This window comes from Opisthorchis viverrini, assembly GCF_000715545.1.
Source record: "Opisthorchis viverrini unplaced genomic scaffold opera_v5_257, whole genome shotgun sequence".
Classification (NCBI taxonomy): domain Eukaryota; kingdom Metazoa; phylum Platyhelminthes; class Trematoda; order Opisthorchiida; family Opisthorchiidae; genus Opisthorchis; species Opisthorchis viverrini.
In genome coordinates this window covers 626,621-652,736 of record NW_008751913.1, presented here as the reverse complement: position 1 = coordinate 652,736, position 26,116 = coordinate 626,621, and the positions used below count along the sequence as shown (strand labels likewise).

Below are 26,116 nucleotides of genomic sequence, written 5' to 3'. Positions count from 1 at the left end.
CACCGATCTTAACCTTTTCCGCGTGATTTCTGGTACCATATAAATTCGTGATGTATTAGCCAAGAAGAACAATCACAGAAAACAAGTTTTGTTCGCTACCTTTTTCGTTCTCAGAACAGTGAAACGTTTGCGCCCATGCGACCCGGGCCTCAAGCATCACATCTGAATGGAGATTCTTCTATCAACAAGTTTTGTCGCTACCTTTTTCGTTCTCAGAACAGTGAAACGTTTGCGCCCATGCGACCCGGGCCTCAAGCATCACATCTGAATGGAGATTCTTCTATCAACGAAGATTGTCCTTGACCCGACATCTTCATCAGTAGGTGTTGATTAGGGTATCCAAAAAAGAACCAAGCGATCAATCGAGTACTCGAAGCATCGAGCACTGAACGTTACAAGCAGATGAAAAAAAGTTGGTGCACAATCAAGCATCCGTTTTTTCCTAATTAGAGCGCTACGGATAACCCAACCACCGCCTACAGAATTCACGATTTTAAAATGCCGATAGAGTTGAAGATTCCAGAGACATCTTTATGAACAGACCATCTCGTACAATCGCGCAGTCAGTGGCGCTCGTGCATCAGAGCTATCGCCGCCTAGCTACCCAGTTTCCAAACAAACTGAACATGCCTTCGACTTGGCTGGCTGTATATCCCACTTCCCGTTTTCCGGTGATCGCAACTGTAGCAGCTGGAACCAACCTGTCTATGGCATACGGTTTACAGCTGGTAAGTTGGATTGATTGAAATTGATAGCTATCACGCAATCCGATGCAGGTACGGAGGCTGAGATATTACCACATCAACTAAGTCTAGATGTCGGAAGGCTTGGGTTGGGCGTACAATCGCGCAGTGGCGCTCGTGCATCAGAGCTATCGCCGCCTAGCTACCCAGTTTCCAAACAAACTGAACATGCCTTCGACTTGGCTGGCTGTATATCCCACTTTCCCGTTTTCCGGTGATCGCAACTGTAGCAGCTGGAACCAACCTGTCTATGGCATACGGTTTACAGCTGGTAAGTTGGATTGATTGAAATTGATAGCTATCACGCAATCCGATGCAGGTACGGAGGCTGAGATATTACCACATCAACTAAGTCTAGATGTCGGAAGGCTTGGGTTGGGTTTGAACCACGAACCTCATGGTCAGTAGATTCGCGGATTATCTGCTAGGCTGTCTTAAGCTCAATAACATTGTGGTAGCCTTGGCGTAGCTTGAAAACTCAGTGGCATGCTCGCTATATACCATGAATTATGAAAAGTGATACATGAACCAACTCTGGGAGAAACTAACGTGCCAATACATTTGCTGAAAAACGTAAGATGATTAGCAACAGCAGGCTCCGAAACATACGGTGGTGTGAATAGTAAATAACGGAACTCTATTCTGTCAGAACTTGTGCTTGCTGTTCGTCACAATCGCAATAGCTGCAGTGTGGGCTATTCTTGATCCGCCACATTTTTTCATCAATAAAGGGCCGCAACAAGAGCGGAGAGTGAAAATGCTTGCTGGACAGCAGTGTCATCAAGGGATCTTTTGGAGAGTTCTCTGTACACTCCTCAATAGCAAAAAGTGCGCGAATAATAATAATAAAGCAACATTTTTCTAAACTTCTGAGCAAAGACAGCCTTTGTGCTGTAGACTGTGTCGAGGGATACAGGGATTCAATCGAGTATCACATCAGCGCGATCTGTTGTTAGTCTACTGTAAACGTTGTGAGTGCTAACTGCGTGTAAAATAATCACTCGGATAACCTGATCACGAACGGACCCAAATAATTCGCCCAGTTGGAGGTACAACAAAACTTTATCAGTACACAGCAATACCCCATAATGGGCCTTTCAGAGAGGCCAGTCCCTCGATGCAAAGCAGCATTTCTCACTAATAGGTTCAAACCAACCCTCGCACAAAGAGTCCCACAACCTCGAGAATCCGGGGTGTCCGACACCTGGTTATCTAACATAGCTCATTGGATGCATTTACTGATATGACGATATTCTTCATGCTATTTTCCACAACTCATGAATCCACATGGCCACATGAACAACAAACACGAAGATGTCTTCAATGAGTGACATATCGTAATGTGTATGAGCTTGATGAACTGTGAACACTGATACTCATCTCGGTAACCAGTCTGCAAATTAATTCGAAAAGCTTAGGTCATTGTCGCTCGCGTGGGCTAAGGAAATGCCCCTACCGCCCCCTCGAAACAACCCTGATACTAGGAAGCTAGTCTGTCTGTAACCCCAGACACATGGTTTGAGTGGGTAACAAACAGGTGTGCAAACGGAATAGGGACAAAGAATAACGCAATATCATGTAGAAATTACTCACTGCGAGGAAAGGATGAGACCATTTGAAAGCAAATCCACCATGTTCGTATCTACCGAATTCGTACGTGGAAAGCAGCCGATCACATGGTACGAACATTCAAAAGTGACACGATTAACTGTGTGTTTCTCTAATTCGACCAGCGAACTGTAAACCAGCAAGTGAAGACACAACTGATGAACGGCTGAGTGTTCAGAACTATGGGAGCCTTCCAATTCGGCGGCTTCGTTGGAGTGCATACTCTCAGAAGCCGATGTGGAAGGTAGACTTGTCTGGGTGGTTTGGCTGTCACGAAATCCTGCTCCATCAACCCCATTTTCGTCGTTCGGACTGTTAGAGGGAGCAGAGAAGGCCGAAACGTGCGATTTGGATAGGAACGTCGGTTCAGGAGGGACTGACATGAAGAAAGGACGATCAACGGGGGACAGAGATCGATTAGATGATAATCTTTCATTGTGTGCAAATCTATCCAGTTCCGCAGATGTACTGCAGACGGACGACGCAGGCAGAATCCAAACGCGGTATAAATCACCGTTCTGAAATGAATGACAGGAACCTACTTCATATCATACTCGAACAAAATGAGTGAGACATATAATCATGCTTGTAACGTCCATAAAACAACACAGGTTGTCGTCGGAAAACACATGAGAACGAACGAATGATACCGTAATCTAATCACATAAGCTGATAGAGGGTAGGTTGGACTGATGCCAAAAGCCTAGTGTGTTCCGGTTAACTTACCTGGTTGGGCGCGGGCCATGTCAAACCACATGTTGTCGGAGTCAGAACAAAATTGACCGATTGTGTTAATGTAAAGAGAATGCCTGGTGAAGTTGATTTACACGCGAAACGAAGTTGGGGTTCATGGAGGGTAGGTAAAATGTTACGTTCCGGGGAGGTCGTTACTCCAAGTCATCCAGCATACGTCGGTCGCATAATACATGAAATATCGGGTCCTACATTGAGCGACGCATCTGAAACCGCTGTACGGATGAATGGTCGTGATTAAAGTTTTCCTCGGTATACTCAAGGCATTCCTGAAGGCCAAGAGGCCAATCCTGGAATATCTAGACTGAGACCCGACACTAACTGCAAGGTCCCACCTATCGTGTATGTAGTGAAAAACACCATCAGATTCCCAGTGAAGGGACCTTTCCTGAGGTAAGATCAATACACTGTCTTGCACGAAACGAGCAGTGATGAGACAGTCCCTTTTTGAGTACCTCATCATCATCATCATCATCATCATCATCATCATCATCATCATCATCATCATCATCATAGACAGCAACATCAGTGTTGGCCTGATGCTTCACCGTCGTACTTAGGTCATGGTTGCACGAGGGCTGGGATAGTGCCAGAGCGCCCACACCTAGACAGGAGGACAATTATGGTCCTCATCCACAGCCTTTGGCTCAAAATCCTAAGCGCAAGGCAGCGGTATTTGGCTGGAAACGGAAGCACATTACCATTTTTATGGAACACGTCGCCACACATGTTCCAACTGTGTTCGTCAGACCTCTAACCATTGACCAACCTGGTATGTGAGACTCTGTGAATGTCGCGCGGACACCCCCCAGTATAGCTCAATGGGTCTCCGAGGTACACAAATCGCCACACCCCTGTAAGGTCCAGTCTCTTCGTGACAGTTTGAGTACCTAAGCACTCGTTTCACGAGCAGCGCAACATGCGCTGCAATCGCTCACCAAGCACACCCTCACCGGTCACCCAGATGGGCGCACAATGAAAGGAGTCACTTGGGGTGGTCTCCGTATCGAGAACGTAGTAAGTTTACACAGAATTATGATGAAATCACCCTATCATTTACATAGCGAGAAAAACGTAAGAGGAGTGTTGGACACTTATTGTAGAGTAAGTTATGAAATAGATTTGGAGTAGATTATGATAGCAACCATGTTTACTTTGCTCCAGAGTATGCAGATGATTGTTGGACGAAGCTAACGAGCGACGGTCAACTGTGTGATGGCAACACACGAACGAGCGATATACTGAGATGAGATAGGGCGTCAACAAAATTCAAGCAAATAGTTCAGTGCCGTTGGTGCATAACTGCTATCCAAGCACAGAAAGGCACGAGTACTGACCTACTGCCAGGCTACTAAAGTCTGGGCAGACAGAAAGGCAAATGGTTCTAGCCATGGACCTGAGAATTAGAGGTTTGCGTCTTAATAACTAATATATCCCTAATCATAGAAACTCGTAGTTGAGCTACCGGTATGTCGGTACAGAAGATGGACAGTGCGTCTGCTCACCTGAATTAGCTTCAATGTACGTCTGCTCTGTGCATCACAGTTTGCCACCATCCCTACCACACCCAACGCTAATGTCTGAAGAGGATGGACAGCTTACCACGCGTAATGGGGTTGGCTGTTTACTCATAAGAGCTCAAATTACCCCTGATACAAGGAAAATTCCCAGCGCAACAGGATATGTGAAGCAACCAGATTAACGAATAACTTTTCTAAACGTCGTCTCCATTCTACTCCAAGCAGTGAAGTCTTTCTAACTGACACGAGTAGTGTCTTAACACCGAAACGGATGCGATCTAATCGTGACTAATGTTTTGGAAGAAACATTTGACAATCAAGGGCACTAATGAGTCATCGCAGCTAATAGATACGGGAGCTGGGGAGAATAACGGAGACTAAGGTGGACGCGGTTTTTCGAACTGGAGAGATGATGGGATTGGAATGTACAAGGCTGGGATGTACCGCCTCAGTATGACAAACTTTAGATTCCACCGCTATGTTTCTGTTGTTATCGAATCCTCTCTTCACGCGCATATGTAAGACAGTGTACGATAAGGGATACAAAGAGTCTAGTCATGACGGAGTCAAGCTCATTCCTCTGTGGTTGTCGCACTCACTGTGAGCACTCGTTCTGAAAATGGGCACCATTATCGACTCATCCGAGTTAGTTGAGACGGTCTTTTTCTCCCAGATAGGGGCAACCACCGACTGAGAATTTCAGCTTCACCTACATCAGGACCAGCAGCTCGGTGAGGCTTGAGGGACAAAAGGCATACACTCATTTTCGAGGTCATCAAGATTTCCAAGTTCATTGTCCAGGGGCTGGGTTGCCGGCCTGGAATTCGGTTGAGTGACTGCAGGTGGCCAGTTGAATTGGTCTCGGAAGTGAACTCGGAAGTTGAACTACTCCGCAAGCGAAACGTCTAGCATCTTGAGGACAGCATCAGAAGACATCTTCAGTAGGTGGTTCTGATAGACTTTTTTCACATCAGGGTCTGAGGGATGGCCTATCTGTGTTGCAGGTCAGTTTGAGTGCGGGAGTGCCAGATGGCAAGGAGACTTCTGTTGTTTCGGAAGTTAGTACTGCAGAGAAACAGCTGGTGTTGGGCACATGACAACAGCAGGCGTTCACCGTTATCCGGGCGTCTCGATTCCAGCCCCAGACAACCACCTAATTGAGCCTCAGCAGCGCTATGTCTACCTACTTGCACATTCATATCCCCGGCGGCCACAATATTATTTGAGTTCTTAGCCCACCACAGCAAGGGGTTCATAGCGTCGTAAAAACTGCCTTTGAATGTATTACAGCTACAGTCCGCTGGGGCGTAAGCAGGTACGATGAGCAGGCAATGCATGTAGGTGCGTTTACGGGACGCTCTCAAAGGCGCTGCCAAAAGAACTGCAGGAAGGGGACCATCAACCAGAGACCCGTCGCTCCGTCGCTTACAACAAGAGAACCAGCGGCATCGGCTTCCGGATCAACAGAATTACGCAACCAAAAGCGAGCCGAAATGGGCAACCATATTACCGTAACTTCACCAGCTCAATGCACCAAAGTTATGCCATGTGGATAACTGAACGGTTTAGTAAATTGTGGCAAGCCGCTAGTAACAGGTGTATTTTGGGGATTGCTCAATTTCTACTGGACCAAGTAAAAGGGTTGGATTAGGTAACTCATTTTCCTGAGTTTGTTTTTGCCTGATTGAAAATTAGCTACAACGAAGAGCAAAACAGATCCGATGCAGGAAATGTGATTAGGTTCGAATAGTGAGTAAAAACCGAAGTGCCGAGCCAATCAGTCTGCTTAATCCGACTTGATTGGAAAAGGAAGTGGGAAATGGCTTAAATAAGACTAGGGACTAAATGAAATCTGGTATCCATCGTTGCATGGACACGGTAAACAGATCAGCGACCATATTAATCTTGACGGAAGGGGTTAAACAATGGCTTATAAGCCATAAAACTCGTATAGAAGGATAATCAAAACTGACAGTCTAAACCGAGCACGGGTGATTAATTAGATCAAAATACCCAGTAGGCGTTTGTCAAATCGAACCCATGGTTCGAATGAAGTTACCAATAGAGAGACTGTTTGACACGTACGCTGTAAAATACTGTGCCACAGTGACACGTCAGCTGGTGTTTTTGAACTGCTTATGGACCTCATATCGACCTTATAGTTCTCTACAGCGCACTCTGGTGCAAGGTCATAGTGGTGCATATCGGCTGCAAAATAAGTGATCCTGAACAGCTGACAGAACGGGATGTCTTCCAGAATACAAACCGGAGTGTAAAAAGTGCGTCACACTGAGTATGGATTGATTCATGCGGTGAAATAAATCTAGAAAAGTGCGAACCGGATGCGAGAAACTGAAGAGACAAGCATGAAGTTCCATGTATTGTCCGGGGACAGACCAGCACAGCAATCCTATGCTAGAAATTACGCTGAAGGAGAAGAAGCTATCCCTCTGATATCAATTTGTACTAATTTTTTGGTTCTAGGCGAAGCGGAACGAGTTAGCTTCAGAAATGTCTAGGATAAGGGCCACTCTAAAAGCGGTGGGTGGCTGTCACATCCATACAAATCACCGACCAATGATGGCCCCGATGTCGGACTACGTAGATAATGTGGGTCATGCTTCGCTCATTTCAACCTGGATCTGATTCACCACTAAGCCAACAACACCTTCATTAGGATGATGTGAGGTCACGATTGGTGTGGTAACTTTATTGTGCCATAGGCGTCCAAACCACTGTTGGCGTGATCATTGGAGGAGCTGAAATAGGGGTGCGGTAGATCATGATCATGTTCCCGGACAATTTTTCCACGCGGCATGCTTTCAGTAATCATCGAAAGCATTATTGATAAAGAACTGCCAGTCTCCAGAAATCCTGTGAGCGTAGGGGCCACGTTGCTCAGCCGTAAGTGGAACTGGTCTTCGCAATACTGAGTCCAACGGACAAAGGACAGTATGGACCTTGGTGCAAAATCCCGTTGGAAAGAAACTGAAGTTCATCCTAGTGTGGCAGTTTGTGTACTTCCATGACCCATTGAGTTATACTGCAGGGTTGAAATTAGACGCCCGCAGAATTTCTTATACCAGGTTGGTTAATGGACAGAGATCTGACAAGTACGCCTTCCTGAGCCTCCACGTTGGAGGTTGGAAAATGTACGGCGACTGGTTCCTTAAAAAAACTTGTACTACTGTAATGGTGCCCACCTGTTGTCCTGAGATCAGGCTTTTGAAACAAAGGTTTTGGTTGATGGCCCTAATCACCATCCTGTTCAGGCGAGAGCGCTGTGGCAGTACCTACACCTCGTATTCAACCATGAAAATGCTACCATTTCCTTCTTTCTCCCACACAATCCTATTCTAGGTAGTGTCTCTGCAAGTTCGAGCACTAGGACTGACAGATTTGTTCGCTATGCACCACGCTCAGTTGTAGGTTATGCGTGTCCGTCTTCAGTAACAACCGTAAACATACTGAAGTCAGTTTTCAAACCTTGAAAGCCAGACGACTTGCCTATCTTCAATGTTTACACACTCAAGCAAGCAAGACAAGAGCGGCTTTTGCTCGTACACTGGATTGCCTCTGTATTGATGTACGCTGGCTGTCAGAAACAGGAATCCAGGACACAAGCACAGCAACTGAATTGACTGCCCGATCGTTTTTATTCTGCATCCAGCTGCGCACATCTTGTGATGCGGAGACCGCTGAGGCTAGACACACTGAGGTGAGTTCCACATCTTTACCTGACTGACCACCTCTGCGCGACAATTTTGGCGAAATCGGTGAATGGACCTCGAGAAATAAAGGTACACCGTTCTCCGTTTGTTGTATTTGCTTACACTCTGACAGACTGCAGCTCTGAATTGGCCAAAGACAGTTCTCATAACGCACCAGGTGTTCTTTTACAACGGGCTGAAGGTTCAGACACCGATGTGGTTGTTGGTTACACGAACGCCCAGGCAGACAGACCCGGAACTTCTAGGGCATTTAGGTGGTCATCTTGAATTGAACAGGTGATACATGGAAGATGGGGAGAGCTTGTTGAAGATGCTGTTGACGGCAGCGTCTTTCTCCACAGTACCAGGTTACGTGACAGCTGAAATCGTCTGACTTTGTGGGGATCACCAATGAACTAGCCGCGAACCAAAATCAATCACATTGCCATAAGTTACCGGTGGCGAGGGGATATCACTGCCTGCCGCTCTTCCTGGAATATCCGTGTGGACTCCGAGCATGCACTCGTCAGTGGTTACTTCTCACTGCACGTTTCATGTCTATCTCGTTCAGTGATTCAGGAGCTCAAGGACCCCGAAATTAGGCGTTTAAGAAACCTCACATTCAATGCCTGCCCGTTGGTCCGATATCAGATATTACACGCCACTGGAGTAAGATATCCCAAGCAGTACGTGGTGCCAGGACTTCTACCCAGCCAACCTCCTCTGAGCGCTGGATCTTCGACGGGAACATGTTTGAAAAGCGGGTTCTTGGTTGTGTAGCACGTACTGAGGGAAATTCATTAATGACCCACGACATAAACGAGGAATCCAATCAAGAGTTGGTAGAACCTCTTTTCCGACCTAATTGATGTGCCAGTGATTTCCAAATGGGTGTCACTATTACTTCTACTACTTTTTATTTCAGTTGCGGAGAACATCCACCAAAATCCACTGCGGGGCTAGGAATGCTGAAACATCGGCTACCAAGACGAGTACTGGTCTCCGTGTCTAAATCAGAATGGCGCAAGCTGCAGGGTGAACAATGTGTGACTCAGCAGTCGGGTTTAAAAGAGATTACGAAGTGTTTGGATGTTACTGGCACGATCGCTTTGGAGGTTAATGTCTCCGTTACCACTCACGGTTTGTCTCCTCATCATTTCCATTTAAGGCAGTGAAACATCATTGGCAATACTGATACTACTCTGATAATGACGATCGGTACTATGCAAGCGCGGGAAAAATGAGAGAATCCACACAACAATGAACAGCAGAAAATAAGAATCTGAGTTCGAACGAGAGCATCGACCTCTACTATTCTCGAAAAGGCTACACAGCAAGCACTTTTTGACCTGCTGGCTAGGTTTATACAAATATATTATGTTGACGGAGAGCTCAGGGTTAATAAACTAATAGGAGAAAACAGATGAACCGGACTACGGGTGAGCGAACGATTGAGGGACACGTTCCAGACATGGATAACAAACGAACAATACTCACCTTAGTATGGCATTGATCAAACGGGCAAGCTGCGCGCAAGGATTGGATCACATGGTGTACGGTGACAGGTTCTCCGTGGACGTAAATTCTCACAAGAGGATGGACTGCTACAGGCTGTGTCGGAGCGGGATGATATGGTAGCGCTGGTTGTTGACCGTCCGAGGAAGTGAAAAATGAAGGACAACTGGTGAGATCAAATGGACCGGTGCTTATTGGACTGGAAAGCAATACAGGAGGAGGAGTAGGTAGTGTGGAAATGGATTCATCGAAAGGAGATCGCTGGCAATATTTTCTAGTGAGAGCTTCTCCACGTCCGTAAGAATATGTGAGGGGTCTACTGAGGTCCTGTGGACAATCCGAATTTACCAAGTGGATGTGGTTAGGAGAGAATGGAATCACAGAGCGCCTCGGGGGCTGAGTAAAAACGGAAAAGGACTTTGGATAAGTTACTCATCAAAATGGAGACAAATAGTGGGGAATCATCAAGCATTGTACTTTAGAATCCAAGATTTAAGTTGGCGACGACTGTACATATCGTAGAGACTGCATGACATGTTCTTGCGTACACTTAATCATTTGCTTATCAACCAGTTTGGAACAGCAGGTTCTTTGCGTTGACATGACATTGGCTATCAGTCACCGTCGACGAACGTGCGTAAACATGTGCAAGAACATGGCTTAGTGAAGTTTCACACGGTGGTCAATTGGTATTGATCCAAAAATGATCAACTAAGAAGAATGGAAGGAGATTCAAGGGATGAGCTAGTGAAAAGCCCATAAGGTAAACTACTCTGCTCCTTGTAAATGGCGTGACAAACAGACCCTTGCAACCTGTTATGCGAGTTCCGACAACTCATGTACAGTCCACAAACCAAGAAATCCCAGAATAAACGGATAATAGTTCCGCATTTATACTGATCTAAACATTTCCAGTGGCCGTTGCGCACGAATTGAGGAGGGTCAGGGTGTTGTGTTGTCAGTATGTCGGGGATTCCGCGCTGGCAACTGGGTCCTTCATGAAATACCAACTGGGCATGGCAGTGCCGGGGAAAAGGAGGTTCACAGTTTGAGAGCATGTGGGTTTGTAAATATCGCCCAAAACCAGCGAACACCACTGCCGTTCCCATGAGGGACATATTCGAACAAATTGCAAATGGCGGTCAGGACGCTACACTGCATGAAAGCTTTAGAGCATGTCAGAGACACCGTTTCACATGATATGATGGCATCCAGTGGAGTAGCCACTTGGAGAGAGGGTCACAAACCTCGACACATTTTTGAATGCATACCGGTGAACGGCCCGGCAGTAGCTGGGTCTAATTCATCATGGCATAGCTGTCACGCCAGTGCAACGTGGTGAGAGTGGGTTTGTCACTTGCTTCAATAAAACACAAAATGAGGTCCAGAGCCAAGGGTTTATTAGCTTCTGCAGACGGAGGGGTGTAACGAAAGATCGCAGTGCCCACGAATTCCAGGGTTGAGAACTTAACGGAGTGAAATCAAGTGCTTCTTTGTACACATTGAAGGTCGCAGTGGATGAGCTTTGAGGATCAGTGGGAACTTCACAAAGAATTTCTAGTGGGTCGGACAAAACTCAATTATTAAATTGATAATTGTCACTCTACCGGTAACACGTGCCGCACAGTCTAACTGTCAACTAGAGAACACCTATTCTGTATGCCAACGGGTTAGCGAAATACACTCATTTGCAAACTAATTTAGTTTTGCGAGAGACTCACCTGGGACCCAGCTGAATCTCTCGTTTGTGGTGCTACCAGGCAACTGAATGTGCTGCATCAGGCCGCTCATGTTTCAGTCGCTACGATATTCGAGATATCGCGACACGTATATATTCGTAATACGCTACTCATAAGGTTGCTGAAAATCCATCGACAGCCCACGACCGGTTTCGCCCTTCTTGGGGCTCATCAGGTAGGCGCAGTTCCTGAGTTTCCGTCAACCTTATGTTCTACTTGAAGCTTGCTCGCTAAAGGTCCGAAAAATGCGACCTAATAGAGTATCTACTGTGAGGTGAAGTAGCACGTTTAAGGATCTCAGGTGACATGAAACAGAAGAAGTAACAAATGGCGCTAGCGTTGGCCACTCGGATTGTGTGGTGCACAAGTGCACAAGACACTGACTAGGATGACCAAAATGTCACTCGCTGATGATAGCTGGTTTGCTATACCACTGTGAGTGTGTAGGGCCATTTGCTGGGTGTCTTTACAAGAAAGCGGTAAACTTTATGTATCAATATCACTATGTGGTACGTGACACCCACGTCGGCTTGCAGAAATTTTTTCATCGGCTGTCGTTGCGACGCACTCTGTGGTTCTGTTGCACTGACGGTCGATTGGTTCACGCATGTGAGTGAGTAGGCTGCAACGAACACAGCGCCACATCGATATGGTGGACATCATTTAGCGACAACCGAGCCACACCCAGCCGACTTACAAGGTTGGATAGACAGGCCTGGTCCAGACAACAAGTATGCACCATTTTTCTTGGGAGTAGCAGTTCGAACTGCACACAGCCTAATGCCGTCACGAGGTATGAGTTCACGTAGGCAGCGACTAGACCCTCGAATACGTGGTCGAAAGGACTAGAATTCTCCTGCGATGTGATTCACCCGTGGGTCATTAGAACACACACCTGTTGACAAAACCGGGTTGACTAGTGTGAGATGGTCCGATCAGACCTTCGGTAAAGAGATAGAGCAAACGGCCAGGTATTTGATCCATATCTCATTCGCGTGTGCTACATGCCTCCATATGCGCATATCAATGGCTGAGTGCCCTATATGTACCTTTGGTGAACACTGCAGCTCTTCAGATTCTATCATTACGACTTCGCTAACTGCAATCTCTTCCAAGTGACTGGATTATGATTCAGAATTAAAACTTCTCTTTGAATCACCCGTTCAGTTGGGGGGAACAACCAGAACTCAACAAGTCGGAGCTTAAACCGATATACATACCGACTCAGAACTAAAGGAGCTACCTAGGGATAAACAGTCGAACCGCTTGCTCAGATACCGAGAAGACGGTCATGATTCGAAGGCAATCTTGCAAGGCATTTGAACTCTTATGACCACGATGTTCTTGCACTTTAGATTGGGAATGAATAAAATGGCTCCAGAAACGAAATGGTTTCAATGGAGGCATCAAGTGCGTGTACTTATGACCTTCCAGGTGATACAATTTGTCCCAATGTTTTCTAGATGCATTTCGTCCTGCAAGTGAAGCTGGTCCATAACCGGAAGCTGACAAATGCCGTGCAACTTCTTCATCTCGGTTCAAATCCCCAAAAGAATTGTATCCAAAACCTAACATTCAACTAGGAGTCTTTAGCACTTGGATACCTGAGATGAATTCCCCATTGGTTCATCAAATCGACAAGTTGATGAATCTCGAATTCATAGGATTAAACATTTCCAACCTAATACATCGTGGACGAACAGACGGACGGATATCCAAAGGAGATAGGAAGTTGGGCTTATCTCGAATACCTAATCTAGTGCTCGGGTTCGAACGAGGTACTATCAATAAACGTGGTGTTTCACCATAATTATGGCACGACTCTTCGAAACGAGATACTTCCAAGTAAACAACGATGAAATAAGGACAATATATGAAAAGAAAATGGTCGGGCTGGTAGGTTGTTTCGGAAGCCAACAATGCTTCCTTGTGCGAAGTTCAGCGACTGAGCAACTTGAGTGAAACAGCAGCCGAAGGTACTGAGAAAAGTGTCGATGTCTGGTAGAACCTCGTGCGAGATCTACCTTTTCAACGCAAACGACCCCCCTTTTATCGTTTGAAACCAGGTAAAGGCCATGTATCATCGAATTAGGAAAGCGAGTTAGTGAACTAGTGAAAAAAACGTATGCTGCAATAGTGCTGAAGAAAAAAGCTAGCTCCACTGATCACAAGGCAAGGCGGGTTGTCTCGGAAACCAGAGTTTCAGTCACGACATAGGAAGCTAACAAAGAGACATCGTTGTCGAACAACCGAGGAAAGGACCAAAAACAAAAAGGGTTCCTTCACTGCTGAACAACTGAAGTATGCAATCCGATATGGCTACAACACACACAATGCTGGTGATTCTCTCACCTAAGTTCAGCTCCGTTTAGCAGCTACAAACAACGCACGTATGTAACTAAAATCATCGCCGAATCCTAGCAGTCTCCTCAAACCACTAAACCAGAGAAACTTGTCTTGATACCTGCTGCGCTTCATGGGCGAACATAACAATGTAAAAGTGATAGGCACGTTGCTCGCCTTTTTCTACTACAGTGGATTTCACGTCTAGATGGAAAAGCTGGCTTCCGGCAACCTAGGAGATGTCAGAGTCCACAGCTGTGTCTCGTTTTAGACATTAGGAGAGGGCGAACGTCTCCGGTGGTTTCGGAAGCAGCGTGGGAGTATGTCTTCCACGGTTGTGGTAGAATACTTTATCACAGAAAATTGCTCGGCGATAACAGTGATGCAGAAACCTTGCGGATGGATTGGATTGAGAGAAAAAAAGGAAAGAAACCTTAGACTGTTTTGGAAGCACAACAATGATCGGAAAATATCGAAAACTTTTCCGTAGAGGCATCTTCGTTCGCTGGGATAATTGATAACTTTGCGAATTCACGCGCGCACAACTCAATATTTTCTTTTTACAAAATCTTTGTTACAAACCAGAAAGCGTTGGCTTTTTTAGTATCGGAGGATTGGCGCATCGTCCTGATGGCGTTATATGGACATCTTTCCAATAAGCAACACAGTTACGTGATAAAACAGTGCCCATCGAGGCTGTTTCTTATAGACGGAAATACTGTGCTGTCTGCACGTTTCGCTAGTTAACTGGGAAAGAAAAGAAAGTGGACTAATCATTTCAACACAACTTATAACTCACAACCAACCGAGCTGTCTTCCAAGATCATGGTTCACTGTCCTCCACCAAGGTTTGAGCTTTGGTCGATAGATAATGATAAGATTTGCAAAGAAAATAAGCTGTTCCGGGCTAAGAATGTACCAAAATCGAGTTTTTACAACGTTTCCCACTTGACTGCGACTAGTAGGAAACTAACCTGAAATCGAACATTTGCCGTTAGATTGTTTCCATTTTGATGCTGTTGTTTCCGCTGTTGCTCTGCATAGGCTACTGAATACGAGTCCGCGGGATCAATAAAGTACGATGGACTGAGGCCTGGTCTGGTCGACCCATTGTGAAATCCGTTGTACTTGAAGGAAGCCCTGCGTGCCACAAGTAGAAAGTGAGGGGTTATGAGAGGGGGCATGGTGTAACTAATACATCGGTAAAGCGGATGACACACCTACTTTAGTTCCAAACAGGGGGAAACCAAAAATGAACTGCCAGCATCATCAGTCTTCCCACAGAATTCGCAAACAAAACGGACCAATTGAGTATATACATATATACTATAATTGTTTTATGCAACACGCAACAGCTAAGTAGAGTGGAACGCCTGTGGTACAAATGTACGTCTGGTGATTCTCACCACCATCAAGCCTGTAAGAGACAGCCGAGTAACTTGGTTTCCTTGTCACGCTCTCTAGATTTGCATATCACCTTTTAGGCTTCAGAGTTATTCTACCGAAAATACCCGTGATCAAGTGTTTTAAGGTCTGTGGAATAATAGTAAGGTCAAAAAGAAACTCTTTTGAAAACGCTGTGTTTGAATATTAAGAACGGACTGGTCAGCTACCGTTCCGCTAGACGACCGAGGGAGACCAGCATAAGCGAGTTTGTGAGCTAGATTTTCATTCACTGCGGTGGAATTCGTCTCGTCAGTTATGACGTCACCTTGAAAGTGAGTTAGTCAGACGAAAGAATGCATCGGTCGTTCATGGCACATACCGTGGGTTTTCTCTACCGGTGATTATGGAAGAATCCCATAATCGTCTACTCTGTTACCTCCACGGACACAACTCTTCAAGGTTACTTCGGGATTGAGTTGAATGTTCAGTAGGTCGAAATGACCCTAGAGTAATGTTGCAAAAGATTACGGTTGGTTGAGTCAACATGGTGCAATCTAGAAGCAAGATGAAAATGATTATATTACTGAACCGTTAGAAAGCAACAGACGATGAGAAGTCGCCAAGGATATTGGCAGTTTTGGATAGGAATCAGGTTACCAAGGGTATTGGGAACCGCGGATGATACCCAACTGTGCGCTACAGCATTCATCTAATGGATAACAATGCGATAGCATGAACGGACCGCCACAGATGTTTTACTGGGTTCCTGCCTACGGTCAAGAAAGGCATGACACCCCAAACAATCAGCAATATAAGTTCACCAGTCATGTGAAGCGCTCACTCAAAAAAATATCATCCAAACCCCTGAACGCTTCTTTGGAATTGACCCTCATCCATCTCAAAGTGGCCTACTGAAGGAAAATTCCCCAGATATGCGATTGCCTTTCCATTAAGCGATAGATAGTTTTCATCATTCAGCTTTTAGTACTCTTTCGGTGCCTAACTGCCATACCACCCGAAGAAAGCACGAGGGATATGATACTGCCAAGTTGCCCAAATCTAGACAGGGAAAGTCGAGAGGCAGAGGTCGGGTTCGAACCACGGACCCTCTGGGCAGTAAATTCGAGCTCTAACCACTGAACCATCTCGTCATATAGATAGATGGTTTACAGTCAAGGATAGCCCCATGGTCAGGGACTGCATGAAAATGTGTGATGTAATCAACATGGTTTACATTAGGACCTACGAACTCGAGTGGGAGGTTATAAAGAAACAGTTTTATGCCTGTTTGCTTAAAAATTTCAGAGCTAGAATAGTGAAGTGAGGTCCGAAACAGTTTGGGTCAACGAGGAATGAAAGACGGACAAAGTAATAAAATGTGGAGGGAGATACTGATGTTCAGAGGCGTTGAATGCCATGGTGTTTGGCTATATGGTAGTCGATAATCTGGAGAGATCAGCAATCAGCGATGAAGTGCACTAATGCCAGTGAACTGACGGATATCGGTGGATACCGTTGATAAAAATCACTGTTATATACTAACACAAGGTAGTAGATGGAAAAGGGCTAGCGTTGATTTCGTGAGTCGTGATGAAGATCACGTCAAGGAGCACGAAAAATGATCAATCCCATACAGTTGATCAGTCTCAGATCCGTTCAGTGTACTGGTAGCTGAGACAAAATCAATATGCCTTGCTCGTGCGCGCGGTTCACAAAATGTTCATCTATCAACAAAGCTTACTTCTCGGATCTGAGATATTGAAAAAGTTTGCAGTGATTCACTGCTGAAATGAGTTAAACCTTTGATCCACAAAAGCATCCACCAAGTAGCTGGAAGCTACCTTACCATCAATGAGTAGAAAATATTTTCATAAGTACCACTTGTCTAACAAAGGCGTTTGGTTGGAAAGTTTTTAGCTACAACTTTAAACTCAACATTTCAGCTTAATCGTTGGGGTAGTAAGTCGGGCAATTTGGTGGGAAGAACAGAGGTCCTAAATGGTACACGACATGTTAGTTTGTTGATCGATGAGTGGTTTGCGGAAAACTCCGAGAAATCCTGCAGAATCACTAGCTACGAAAACAAGAAAAAATGGGGTGAAGCGTCAAAAGTAGACGCTCATATGAGGGCGAGAACGATAAATGAATAGTGCATAACAGTAAAAGGCCATGGAATCAAACCAAATATTGTGGTGTTGAAGATCACGGCAATTACGAACAAAGTGTGTTAATCAGCGCCCACAGATGTCTATTCGTCAGAGCCCTCTGTTCAGGTTCACGCGAGTATTCAGTCCGTATCTAGGATATTATTGGTTCTTAACCCGCCTTGTGTCTGTCTGCTTCAACTTTTCCTCAGCATCACTTTGCGATGAAGTAATCTTGGATTCTTTTACATAGAAAGACTTCTTACAATAGATTATTTTTGCCTACGTCTGTAAAATCCAGTAACTTACACGGTAAACCCTGAAGATTTTTCCTGCATCTCAGCGAATGAGCGATGCATGGGAACACTTCGACTTAGTATCACATTTAGTGAGTGAAGATTATAATCTTCAGTCATTTTTCAAACCCTACCACTTGAGCATATACCTTTTTACCTTATACGTTAAAAGTGTTGGCTTGGCGGATCTTACTTCCCAGTGCCTGGACGGGTTTTTTATCGGCACGAAGGACTCTTTATGTCAAATGAGTAACTTGCCTGGTTGGTGGAGTTGAGAGCAGGTGGAGGACAAGTCATGGTAATCTATCTCAACTGAACGTGAGTCAAAGTTTACGTAGGTTAGTGTGGATGGCTGGGGATTGAGGGAAAAGTCAATGCAAATGGTTCATACATATGTCCATTTTCCATCAGGTTTCTTTTTCCCATGAGTGTTGGCGGAATAATGTACTCCTTTCTCATTAGCTGTCGGATGTAAGACACTCATTATGAGACAATTAGAAGCCTCTAAAACGTCTATCTGTGAAGTGTAAAAAATGTGCGAGTTTTTTAGTACTAGCAGTGTACATTATTATTTTGGCTGCTCACTGACCAGGTTTCCGAGTGAGTCTGGAGACAGTACCCGTAACAAATTACCAAGAAACCTTACATGGCCCACGGTGGAAGATCCACGAAGACAGTCGGTCATCACGCGCTATGCATTAAGTTTATATACGTTAGGGAGGAAGCCATCCGTTATGCCAACTAAGGAAGGTTTTCTCACTTTGTCAGTGGTTTCAGATTCCGATGTTCCCGAAGTCTACCAAGGAGGTCCGTTGGTCGTAAACTCAACGGGAGAGCTTTACTGTAAGCCAGCATCTACCGAATTCGAAACTGTCTTCACGTTCGGAGGTAACTGTACAATACAATCAACATAAACAACACGAAGTCCATTCTATTATTTAAAACGTATCAATTAATCTTAATAATAATAATCGTTCAGCTGTAGCGCCCTTTCGGTGCCTAGCTGCCATGCCACCCGAAGGAAGCACGAGGGGTGGGATACTGTCAGGTTGCCCAAGCCTAGACAGGGGAATTTGAGAGGCAGAGGTGGGGTTCGAACCACGGACCTCCGGGTCAGTAAATTCGCGCTCTAACCACTTGAACTATCTCGCCCCCTGGACAATTAATCTTAGCCCTTCGGGGTTCAACCAGTTTTTTAGGCACTTAGTTTGGCGATACTGGGAATTTACCAGTGTGACTACCAATGGGTGGTCTTTATCAAACAAAATCGAAACTCAGAGAAGAATACCTATGTAGGCCGGGATGGGTGGTGAGAACGTTTTAAGCAAGTCGTCCCCTTGGGTGGGCTTTATAACGAGTGTGGCAACCTTTTACTTGAAAGTTAGACTGCCGTTTTAGTCTAACGCCAACCACCGCTGCCTTGTAGTCAGATCATTGAGCCAGAGACTATGTTATCTTGCCAAGTTATGGGCACACCTACAGTACCCACAACAACAACCGGCTACAAAAAGCAAACGTAACTTCAGGCCACATCGATCGCCAAGTAGTGATATCAGTCGGGTTGCCTTAATCGCTACACACAGCACGGTGGATACACGAAAACATGCGACTGATGACGTCCCAATCTTTTTTATTAATCTATCTTAACTACCCCGTATTTGATCATGCTTCCGTAAAGTTCAGCTGTAGGTACGTCAGTCAGATGCCGATGGGACTGACCAACCACATACAACTGCTCACATCTGCTCTCCCAGCTTCATTAATCAGGTATTTTTCAGGCTATATTGTCCATACCTTTCAGAAAGCTCTTCCACGCACTCTTGATAATTTATTGATAGAAGTTTGCTGCTTTTTCGAAACCCGAATAAAAGATCCAAGTACATTAATTACGCTATCGGTCGCGAACTCAAGATGATAGTATGCCTAAAGCAGCTGGTTGCATCTTTCTTGGTACAGATCTGAGCTCTTGAAGTGAGTTTTCACTTGATTAGTTACCTGAAAACAGTCACCTGCGTATTTGTTCGCACCGGCAGAAACACTAACCGCCACATGTTTATTCTTCCTGCTTATGCATCAACCAACTTTAGCATTCTCTCTGTGGGGCTTCTATCGGGAATTGAGTATACTCTTATTCGCCACGAAGAGCTCAGATATGGACGCACGTAGGGTGCATCAGTTCATACGAGGCGTGACTTGATGGTAAGTTTAGGTTAGACCTAATGGGTAAGTGGGATGATCAACGTCTTCTAGAACTCTGTGCTGACCACCAGCTGTTCCCCGGCAGTACTGCGTTTGGGCGCAGTAGATGTCGTTATGCAACCTCGCGAACCCTACTGATGAATAACCGTGGAGCCAAATCGAGCATGCAGCCGTTATCTATCAGTGTCGAGGCTCAATATTCGACTGCTGATCAGTCTGGAATATACGCTGGTTCTGACGATGCTCCAGTGTGATGTGGACTCATTGAGTTTTCCAGGTAAGCTCGGCAAGCGAGCTTTTCATCTGACAGTTGGAAAGGTGTTGCATATTCATGTTCTACGTTATTTGGACCCATTTGACAACCCCTGTCAGACTATTGGGACGGATGAGTCCTCGCCTCTATTAAACAATGGCATATGAAGCGACCGGTCCAATAATGGGGGTCAGTCTGACACGTCGTTTGTGGATATCAAACGCGCCCAGCCCCGATGCGTGAGACATATGCTGGAACAGCAAGAAGGGTTTCGTCCACATCTTCATATAATGTCAAGTGCTTGAGCAGCGCAACACATACCGCCAGTCACCAATTGCGGTTTTCCTTCGACTTCAGATGAGTCTTCAATCCTGCAGATAAGTTAGTTCTTCTACATGTACTTGGCCAAAGAAGAATGCTTCTGGTCATGTAGGAATATACAGCGAATTGTCCAAGAATTTCCCTACAACTAATGACAGTCGGCAACGTTTACCTTCCTTTCCCTCTCCATTCGTGCTCGATTTTACCATCGATATTATTAGTGAATGCACACTTCAAGAGATACAAGCTCTCGGTATCGAAATGACATCTAAGGGAAGACTGCTGGACTTGGACTACGCGTAAGTTATTGTGTTGTAATTTGTCGATAACCAATCTAGTCTAGACAATTTCGGAAGTGGTTCCTAGTTTTGGTATACGTTTTTCACTTTAAAATTGCAGGATTTTGAGCTCCCTTATGTTCCTCCGAAACTTCAGTTACAGAAGCTAGATACTGTAAACAGGTTTATTTATCTGGATAACTGCATACGTTATGGCTGAACCATAACCACGGAAGCCAATGCATTATCAAAACACGGACTGCATTTGCCAGAATTCATCAATTATGGCGTCAGAAACAAATTTCACTGAGGTCGGAATGTCGTGTATACAAGGTAATTGCAGAAGCAGTCCTACTGTATGGTTGTAAAATTTGTCCCCTTTGGTGAGAGGACACCAGACGGATTCAAGCGTTTGGTTATCGGTGTCTTTGCAGTACACCAGGCGTTAGCTGACTGCAGCACGGTCACAGCGAAACGGTGCGTAAGGAGGCATTTGGTGACTAACCTGAATCATTACAGCCACAAACGAAACGCATTCGGTCACGATGGTTTGGACCTGTCCTAATCGCCATCGACCAGAGAAATTACTGTTTTCAACTCCAAAACTCGTTGGTAAAACGTCCGCAAAGGACAGGCCATGATTTGGGAACGCGAAATCAAGGTGACGACCGTCAAGCTGAGTACTGTAGTACCTTCGAGCCTTGCTCGTTGGACCTTCCTCACAGGACATGGTGCGTAACCGGCCTCAGTGGCGAGCATGTTGTCATTTCTTAGCTCATAGTTTGCTTGTAATTGTGGTGGTCCCATGTCGAGCGAGGTCCACAAAGGATGTTGGATCAACCCAACTGGTAGCCTGTTATTTCGGTATGATGTTCGGAGTCTATCTGGATGATATTTCAAGGGGTAGGTACCTTGCTCTTGATAGTTTTCCATAGACAAATTCCCCTTCCGTTCCACGCTCTAGTGGTTTTGTAGCAGTTAGGCGCCGGCAGTTTTTACTATCGCTCGTATTGGTGATATGATGGGGTGAGTTGTCTGGTTGGCGACGACGAGTTTAAACTGTTGAACGCACCCTAATCCTGCTTTAGGGCTAAAAACTAGCATCTGAACTTACGAAATTGAATGCTGCGTCGTCAGTCGTTCTGCAAAGTATGAGGCGACAATTTTTCATAAGGTCACTCGGTCTGACCGCTTCTGACAGTCAAAAGATGGTTTCGCGTAGAATTGGGTTAAAAAGTCTGTTGTAACAGACAGGTAAGTGATCTACGGTGTTGTGTGTACAGTAGTTCTCTCAGGAGGCTTTCTTCGGAAGCGAATCCCTCCTTCGGGAGAACAAACTCCAAGTGTGCATAACGAGATTACTGAGAAGTCAGCAACTTTCTATGAAAAACACCAACTACATTGCCACCACTATGAAATATCAGAACTTACCGATAAGACTTTATAAGCAAAGAACCTGATGATGAATCAACGTAGAGAGGGTCACAAATCAACATTCGTGAGTTTAATGCGCATCGTTCGTCAGGGCACAACTGAGGGCGAGGCCAATATCCAAACTTATTTTAAGTAACTTGGTTTCCAAGGTAGAAGTGGAGATGTCGCTGTTCGAATCATAAGGCACGCTGCGGACTAACATCGTTTAAACTGAATTATCGTGACTTAATTGTGCAGTGACTAACAACCTAAGGGTACGGTACATATGTTTCGTGTTCGATGAGAATCATCAAAGGCGCGTACCTTCCAAACCCCTAGAAGATGGACAGCGGCCCGGAAGTTTTCCGAAGACTCGTGGGATGCTGACGGGTATTCCACAAGCAGAGCACCCGGTACCTTTGTAGGTTTTAGAAATTGCTTTCTAGTAATGGCCACCTTGGGAATTTGTTGCTCAAATAGGGATTCATTGGACAGCTTTTATAAGTTTACTTCACATTACGATTCGAAAGACAGGTAAGATGTTCGAATCTTGGCAATCCGCGAAAGTCGCACTGAGAAGCAGTAACGGACAAGTGCACGATGAAAATCCCGAACGAGGGAAAACCGGCAACTGATCCACACCACTCACAGTTCATGACGATGTGGTTTGTCCATACTGGAGGTTGACTCATACGATGTGAGCGCCATGTGACCAAGTGGCTCCGGTTGTTTCGCAAGTGAGTATGCACAGGAACGGACTGCAAAATAATGAATAATAATAAAAATCGCTCAACTGTAGCACCTTTTCGGGGCCTAGCTGCCATGCCACACGAAGGAGGCACGAGGACTGGGATACTGCCAGGTCGCCCAAGCCTAGACAGGGCAAGTCGAGTGGCAGAGGTCGGGTTCGAACCACGGACCTTCCGGCCAGTAAATTCGCACGCTATCCATTTGAAAGGACTGTAACCAGCACATGATTGCAATAGCCATTCGCAGCTGTCCCTGAGTCTCGATTCCAGTAGACGATTACCCTCGAGGGCCTCCGCATTGCAGTCATGACCTTGGCAACCACAAGAGTATGAGAGCCCAGGCCGCCTTATTAAAGATGTGAGTTACAATCTGTTAGGGGGCAGGCTGATGCAATGAACAGCGATTATCACGAACACAGATGTCGCCAAACGAACCACAGGGTCTACTATCCAGTCAGACACCCTTGAGTTTGATGGCTTAAAACGATATACAGTCCGACGGGACCGACTGCAGTGGTTTCTGGATCAGAGTTGGTGCGTGATCAGAAGCGGGAAGAAACCAGTGAGGGAATCATTTCAACAACTGTACGTGAGTCTTGAATCCTACACTCAGGGAAGTAGCATGCATCAATAGGAGCGAGTATTAGACAAGAGCAGTGTGTTTCCAACTTGCTTCAGAGCGTGAACACTAAGGACTATCAAACGAACTGAGCGTCTGGGTTTGAAGAATGATTTAAGTGTTCGTGACTATGGGCGGCAAACCTGTTATTCGGTGCTTAAGAACTTAAGACTCATGAAGATGTCACTTGCAAAGAAATGAGGAGACAAGGAACAGATGAAGGAGGAGGCAGAAAGGCGTCAGTATGAAGTTGATGGTGCCACGCGACATCCGATGTGGCTTGTGGTTGTTTGTAAATATGAGTCACAGATGCACATAGGATGGGATGTTGTTAGAGCGTTCAGACCTGTACGGGAGGACTACTGCAGTCATCAGCCAAAGCGTTTGGCTCAGAAGGCTAACCGCAGAGGTTTTATTTCTTTGGGAGCAATTTGTCACATGTTCCAGACCGCAGTCGGGGTTACCAGAGAATAATAACTATTGATTAACTTGGTGTGAAAGGCTATGTAAGTGTCACACGCACACTAACCGGTGTAGCTGTGTTGGATGTGGAATATTATGAACCGTTACACCGTTACACAATATAGTGGTTTAATCATCGTCATTAGTTACGTGGAATCACTCTTGTCCACCTAAAGGTTTGTTGATATAGGATAAGAACCAAATCTACCAGCATTAAAAGTTCACTGAGAAACTGTGGTGACAAACCAAGCAAGAGTCGCAAATTCAAACCTAACTGAAAATTTTTTGAGATGTTTCCATTTGCCATTAGTGGGTTCCCAGTTAACTTGCTGGATGTGCTTTGGAAGGCAACATCTTGCAGAATGTTAGGTTGAAAGCGAATAGTCATTTCTTAATTAGGGCATGAGGACTGTGGTGCAATTTCGTAACAAGCCCAATTTTTCCTGTTTAAGTCTGGTAGATAACAGTAATTCATTCCACGAAAACCTTAAACGTTGAAATTATAATGACGTCTCGAAAGAACGCTAGCGTTAAACACTGATATGGGAAAATATATGGGTAGTAGAATTATAAAACAAACTAAGTAGAATAAATTCGAGTTAAGCAATTTAACTCACTGCAATGTGGTTTTGCTTTTGAAAGTGAGCCTTCCTAGGTGCTGGTCGAGCTTGCTGACATGTGACTTTCGGCCAAGCTTAATCTCTGGTAGCAGTCCATAGGAAAGTAAGCCTGCATACTGAAATGGCGTTTGCACATTAATGTTGAGCTTTGCCGAAGTCTCAACGACGGCAAATCGTCGTTTGATCCAGCGTTTCTTGGCACTTCCGAGGGATTCTTCCAAATAGGTCAAGGCCTCGGGGGATGCTTCCGTATCGCATTTAGATGTTGCAATCACAAGAGGAAAGTTGATTGAGCACAACTCACGGAGTACGTGCTTCAGAAAGCTCGCTTGCTGGGATGCTGCTGTTCCACACAGCGTTGTGTCGTAAACAAACAAAAACACAGAGATGCGCACTTTACCTGGAAGAAGGTACACACTGGAGAAGGAAGCCTCGTCGCTCAGCTGAGCTTTGCAAACATAGGCCGACTTTCTACATCTTACATGCAGTTCTCTAGATAAGCACCGGTGAGAATAAGGGATTGTGACGGATATGGGAAGGAAAAGATGATCATCCACAAATTCACAGTGTTCAACAATGCGCAAACTGATTGGACGAACACCTATCTCAAGGTTTGCTTCACCCCAGTACAACCAGTGTTCTCCACCGACGACTTCACCGTCGAACTCGGAGTGGCTAATGACGGACAGCTGATCCTCACAATAGGGAGTTTTTGAGAGGAACCGGTGTATCAAACACGATTTTCCTACATGTACTCGGCCAATTCCTGACCCAATATAACCAATGACAGACACTGTCGGTACATCAAGGTCCTTCATTAAGCGACACTTTATTTTTATATACAGTCAGATAACTGGAGGAAATTTCACAGAAACCTGATGTAGTGCGAAACGGGGACGAAAAACACGTGACAACACTGTTTGAAAACCCGGGTGTAAATAACTATACAGTAAAACGTTAAGGTCGTTGAGGCTCAAAATCAGATCATCACGGGTTTGAGTTTTGGGACCATATTCCGCCGAGACTTTGACAAGCAAATTCAACACAAAAGTAGATATCCAATACTTACTGCCTATCTGTAGGTTTCAGTACCATGGCTAGGATTTTCACGGATTCACAGATTGATACACAGGATCGAGGCTTCTGCCCAAGTTTCCTGGGTCGGTTTTGTCCTTGTCGGTCAGTGGCTGTCGTTCATCTGAAAGGCACAAGTGAAAAAATGGTGTAAACTGCTCTTTATGTTCTCAGCGCGGGGCAGTATGCTTGCCAGCGCGAGGATTCGCATAAATAGATGTATAATAGCGCTTTCAATTGGGTTATAGAAGGAGCGTGTACAACCGTCGGAGAGAGGCATTCCACGCAGCTACTACCGGAAATGAAAAAAATTTGTCTGATTAATGTGTGTGCCCTGAGCTTGAAGATTTTCTTACTATGTCCTCGCCGGG

General features: G+C 45.3%; 1 protein-coding gene across 1 annotated transcript in view; it reads right to left on the bottom strand.

Moving 5' to 3' along the window:
* T265_09117 (hypothetical protein) overlaps positions 1-25,489 on the bottom strand; it is a gene marked incomplete at both ends in the record, with an annotated part of 47,460 nt that extends 21,971 nt beyond the window's left edge. Inside the window, 4 exons of the mRNA XM_009175108.1 lie at positions 2,337-2,869; positions 9,832-10,245; positions 14,906-15,071; positions 24,669-25,489. Of these exons, the coding sequence (XP_009173372.1) occupies positions 2,337-2,869; positions 9,832-10,245; positions 14,906-15,071; positions 24,669-25,489 (1,934 nt within the window). The remainder of the gene's footprint in view (positions 1-2,336; positions 2,870-9,831; positions 10,246-14,905; positions 15,072-24,668) is intronic.
* Positions 25,490-26,116: the final 627 nt, after the last annotated feature.